The following is a 5,309-nucleotide window of genomic DNA, read 5'->3' on the forward strand; positions in this document are numbered from 1 at the left end:
GCCGCCGCCCGCCTGCGACGCCGCCGGGCCCCCGGCCGCGCCCCGCTGCGGCGACGCCGGCGCCGGCCTGGGCGCGGACTGCTGCTTTGAGGACGAAGACGACGTCTTGACGGCCCTAGGTATGGGCGATGATGATTTGGGCATAGACTTCGGCCCCGATGATCTGGACGCAGCGGCCGAGCTCGTCGGGGTCGGCCTGGGCCATCACCACCACCACCACGGCCACGGCCATGGCCACGCCTCAGCGGCGGCGGCGGCGGCGGCCGCGCCGCTGCGCTGGCGGGGGGCGGCACACCCAGGTGGGGCCCTGGTGCGTGCCGCCTGGCGCCGGCCGCACGCTGTAGTGTGGGCTTCTGGGTCAGAGCCAGGCTGTCACTGCATGCTGTGATGACCGCCTCACAGACCTGTCATCCATCACCCTCCTCTGACCCGCCCTGGTTGTTCCTCTTGGCCCCACGCCGCGCCGCCCCCGCAGCCGCCGTCGCCCCCGGCGGCGCATCGCCGCTGTCGTCGTCGCTCTGCACCGGCGGCGTCGCTGCCAGCGACCTCAGCACCGGCACCGCCCTCGCCCCGCCGCCCAGCTGGCGTGCGCCCGCGCCCGCGCCGCGCGTGCCGCCCACCGGCCCCGGCCCCGCCCTGCGTGCGCCCACGGCGCCGTGCGCCGCCGCGTCGGCGGCGGCGCCTCCGGCCGGGATGATGGCCGGCGCGCCGATGTGCCTGCCGCCTTGGATGGCGTACGGATGGCCGCCCATGATGCTCGCGGCCTGCGCGCCGCCCGGCTGCGCGCCGGGCATGGTCTGGGGCATGCCAATGCCACATGTCGTCACCGCGCCCGGCGTCGCGCCGCCGGGCGCGTCGCCGGCGGCGGCGCGGGCGCGGGCGGGCGGCGCGCCTTGACGGCGCGCCCTTGCTTGCGCGCCCGGGGGGCGGGGCTTGTCGCACCTCCGCTGTACAGGCCACCAAGCTCTTTGGTGGCAGATCAGGAGACGCACTGGCCACCGCGGGGCCCCGGATTGAAAGGGCCGCCGCCGCGGCATTGCGGCGACGTCGGCCCCCGCCCCGCCCACGCGCGCCCCCCGGCCCCGCCGGGCCTGCGGCTTGAACCCGTTGTGTTTGCTCATAAGAGAAGAAAAAAGAGAAAAGAGATCCCATGGCCGCGAGCCCGGCCGCGCCGGCGCCCCTGCTCGCCCGGCGATTGACACCTCGCGGCCGGCGCCCGCGGCACGCGCGGTGCGCGCTATGCGCGAGCGCGCGCGTCCGGGGCCGCGCCGCGGTTGCCGCATTGAGGCCGAGGCCGCCACAGACTCCCCGCGCCGCCCGCTTTGAGGCGGCGGTTGACCCTCGGCCCCGGCGGCGCGCCCGTCCCGCAGGGCCGCCGGGGCCGATTCTGGTCCCTTGCCTTTACCAGCGTCTCTTTCGTCCGCGCCCAACTCCGAACTCAACACACGCACCCGCTCATTCACCCCAGCACCTCCACGCACTGCCCGGCGCGACGCCACCGGGGGCCGTCCGCCGCCCCACGGCCGGCCCCGTTCCTTTTTGCTGAGCGGTCGCCGCACGCCGCTCTTTGCCAATCTGCCACGCTTGCATGTGTCCACCCTTCCCGTGCGCGCGCCCGCGCCGCTCGTGTGTGTGTGTTTGGCCGGGCCACGCACTCCCCACACCCCAAGCCGCCAACACGCGACCGACAGGCTCGGCCAGCGGCTTGGGGCCCAGGGACGGAGGGGTGAGGGCCGGCACGCGTGCCCACGCATCAGCGCACCAAAACGGGCGCAAACCGCCCCCCTTGCGTTGCGGCGTGCGGGCCGCGCCCGCTCAAAGCGCCGGCCCAGCCCCTGTGGTGCGCCCAGGTCCCGGGGCCCCGCTCTCAGGCGCCGCAACGGGCCGCTCGCCGCCCGCATCGCACCCCGCGTGGCCTTTGTCCTGACTCACCCCGCCGTGCCTGTCGGCGCCCACGCGGCGCCGCTCGCAGGCGCAGCCGCGCGCGCCGCAGCCGAGCGGCGCGCCGGCCAGCGCGGCTGCGGGCGCGCGGTTTCATCCTTTTGCTTGTGCGTCTGTGTGTGCGCGTCGAGACTGAGATGGCGGTTGCATGGCCGCAAAGCAAGCAGGCAGCACTTGAGGAGCCCTTCCCAAAAGGCCCCTCGCACAGCTGCCACCCGGACGGCTGCTGGTTTCGCCACCTCGTCCAAGGGACACCAGGGGTGCGGAGGGCTCAACGCCCGGGGCTGAACCCCCTTCCTTTCGTCGCGCTTCAGCAAGGCTGCGCTGCACTTCCCGCGGGGCCCGCCGGCGGCCCGCGCGCCGCGGCGGTCGGCGCGCCGCCCCTGCCCCCTGGCCGCACTCGAGCCCTCTTTTTGAGACGCCCCATGACCCCTGCCCCCCGCGTCTCCCTCGCGAGCGCCGCACCTTCCATCACTGCCACAGCCGCCGCCCCGCCACCAGGCGCACTCTCCACCTTCCCGTCCGCGTGCACATGACCCAACCCACCACCTGCCACGTGGGGGGACCATCCCCCCTCGGCCCTGCCCCGAGCCGGCGGCCGTGTTGCGCCGCATCTCTCAGCGTGGTGGCTCAGCTGCATGAATCCGCATCGTTTCCCACGACGAGCCCGGATAGATAACACGAGCCGACGCGCGGGCTCGCGACGGCGCATGCGCGCGTGTGAGTGCGCACACACACACAGCCGGCCGGCGGCCACGCCCACTAGCGGCCCCGGGACTCGGCCAGGCGCGCGTGCGCGTGCGCCCGTCGGCGCTCCTGCCTCAAGGAATCTAGAATGATGGCATCACCGCCCCGACAGCGTGCGCCCGAGGACTGCCAACGCCTACCGCGTCCCCTTTGTGTGCCCCTTCTTTTTGCACTGAGATCCGATGCCGTCCTGCCGGCCCCATCGTCGCCCTGAGATCCGAGCGTTTCGTGTCCCGTTTTGTACATGCTCCGAGCCGCCGACCCTCCACACTCAGCCCCCGCCCCTCCCAGCAGCGAGCGCCAAAGTAGAACGCGTCGCGCGCGGAGCCGGGGGCATTTTTGGCCCTGGGCACGCCTGTCGGCCTCCCGAGGCTGGGCTTGCGGTTCATTCTGCTGCGGTTTTGAGGATCTCCTGCGGTTTTTGGGCTGCGCCGGTCCGGCCCTGACGCCGCTTGCGCGGCCGGCGGACGCCGCGGGCGCAGGGGGCACGATCGGGTGGGGCGGGGCTCGGGCCGCCAGGGCCCCGCCCGCCCGCCCCCTGCACTGGCGGCGGCGCCTGTGGCGCGGCGGCGTGCACGGTGACATGGCAATAGCGGCGAAGTCTGGGGGTGGCAGCAGGGAAGTTGGGGGTTTTGGCACAGCACTAAGGGGCCCCGTTGCCCTTTTGAGACGAAAACACAAAAAAGGCACACACAAAAAAAGCAGTTGATTAATTTCGCGTAACGAGGAGGAGGCCAGAGGGCGTGCGTTGGGCGTTGGGGGCAACGCCGGCCTTGTCAAGGCGCCGCACCGCTCTCCTCCCATCGCAACCCCCCTATCTTTACACAACACCGTGGCCGACTCAAAGGACCACCGGGCCCCGTGCCGCCACCGACACCGCACTTGCCACACCGCGCACCCTGCCACGGGAGACTGTCGACCGCCCACACGCGTTGAGGACGGCGGGGCCTGGCGTCGCACGGGCCACGAGGGCGCGCTGCGCACTGCGATTCATCTTTCGCGGCGCGGCTGGAGGCCCCCTTGAGACCCTGTGCCCTGTAACCCCCAGTCAACGTGGCCAAAGCACTGTCCGCCACTTCCGGGGGGCTGGGCTTGTCTCGCCAGAAAGGGACCTGTGGTTTTGCGGGCCATCGCGGGCGGAGAAGACCACGCGTGCAGCACGCCCAGCCGTCCTGCCTGGCTTTCAATACCAGACTGACAGCACAGGAAATCGTCCAGCAGCAGCCGGCAGGGAGCGCAGGGTGGCGCTGCGCTCACTTGAGAAGTACCGGCAGGTACTTCCCTGGCGATCAAGCACAAGCCCGCGGTCTGTCTTATCTTTGCTGCTCGCCGGCTTGACCGACAGCGACAGCTCGGGCTGTGAACCCTTGCGGCTGCGCGTCAGCTGCTGCCGCCCTCTGATGGCTGTCACCATCCCCCCCGTCGTCAGCAGCGTCAGCCAGCCGGCAGATTAAAAAGTCACAGCGCCTCGTCGTCGTCGTCATCGCCGATGACGATGACGTCCCCGTCTGCCTCGTCACCCCCACCGCCTCCGTTGCCCTCGCTGCCGTCCTGCTTGGCCCTCTTCGCCCCCGGTGCCCCCGCCGCAGCCGCGGTCTCGTCCTGCCCGACCTCTAGCACGACCGCGTCGCCATCCGCGTCCCCGGCCGCGGCGCCCTCCTCCCTGCCGCGCTTCTTGCCGCCGCCCGGCGGCGCCGCTGCGGCATCTTGCTGCTGCTGCTGCTGCTGCTGCTGCTGCTGCTCGCCCTCTTGTCCTGCCGGGGGCGCAGCAGAGGGCAGCTCTCCCTCCAGGATGAACCCCTCGGGGTGGCGCTCCTCGTCAATAGAATCCTGCAGCAGAAGTAGCCACACACGCGGCGGTGAGGTGGTGCATGTTGGGATGTCACCACAGTGGGTGGGACCTGCCGGCGCAGCGGGCTACACCTGAGGACGGCAGCCTGCAACTTTTCTGAGTGCCCTGTGCTTGCTCAGCGCCGCGTGCGCAGCTGCGCTGGCGCCATCAGGCGGGCCCCCTTCCCTCGGTCATACCCCAGCAGATGACGTCACCAGGCAGTGGCAACCCACCAGGGCGTGAGACGCGCCGACTCTCAGTCCTGTGCGTGCCTAGGAACACTCATGCACATACAAAGACACACCTGAACACACACACACACACACGAACACAATACCTCTCCATGCCCCTGCCCTGCACCTAAGTCGTCCCACGCGCCCCACCACGCCCTCCCTAAAAGCGCCCCGGCCGGCCCGTTCCCGCATCCCCTCCCTCCCCTCAGCCGCTCCCGACCCAGCCGCCAGCGGCAGCCGCCTCCCCGCCCCGCCCCTGCAGCGCCGCCCACCCTGTGCTCTATGATGACGTCAACGCTGAAGCCCCCCTGGCTCTGGTCCATCACAGTCAGCACCACGCCCTGGCCCAGGCCGCCGCCGGGCAGGTCGGCCATGGCCCTGGGCAGCAGCTTGCGGTTGTCCTCCACCTTGGGGCGGGATGGAGGAGGGAAAGTATGTATGTGTGTGTGTGTGTGTGTGTGTGTTGTGTTTGTGTGCGATATTTTTGTGCCTGTGTGCTCAACGCATTTGTTTTTGCGTGCTCAATGAGTGTGTGTGTGTGTGTGTGTGTGTGTGTG

General features: G+C 71.1%; 2 protein-coding genes across 2 annotated transcripts; both read right to left on the reverse strand.

Moving 5' to 3' along the window:
• Positions 1 to 407: 407 nt before the first annotated feature.
• On the reverse strand, positions 408 to 794 carry MNEG_13655 (hypothetical protein; the record flags this gene model as incomplete). Its single annotated transcript, XM_014037872.1, has 1 exon — positions 408 to 794. One exon carries the CDS (start codon positions 792 to 794, stop codon positions 408 to 410), a length of 387 nt encoding a protein of 128 aa, XP_013893326.1.
• Positions 795 to 4,146: 3,352 nt separating this feature from the next.
• MNEG_13656 (hypothetical protein) lies at positions 4,147 to 5,126 on the reverse strand (the record flags this gene model as incomplete). The annotated part of the gene is made up of 2 exons (XM_014037873.1): positions 4,147 to 4,518; positions 5,025 to 5,126. The coding sequence occupies 2 exons, from the start codon at positions 5,124 to 5,126 to the stop codon at positions 4,147 to 4,149; spliced, it is 474 nt and encodes a 157-aa protein (XP_013893327.1).
• Positions 5,127 to 5,309: the final 183 nt, after the last annotated feature.

This window comes from Monoraphidium neglectum, assembly GCF_000611645.1.
Source record: "Monoraphidium neglectum strain SAG 48.87 unplaced genomic scaffold scaffold03962, whole genome shotgun sequence".
Classification (NCBI taxonomy): domain Eukaryota; kingdom Viridiplantae; phylum Chlorophyta; class Chlorophyceae; order Sphaeropleales; family Selenastraceae; genus Monoraphidium; species Monoraphidium neglectum.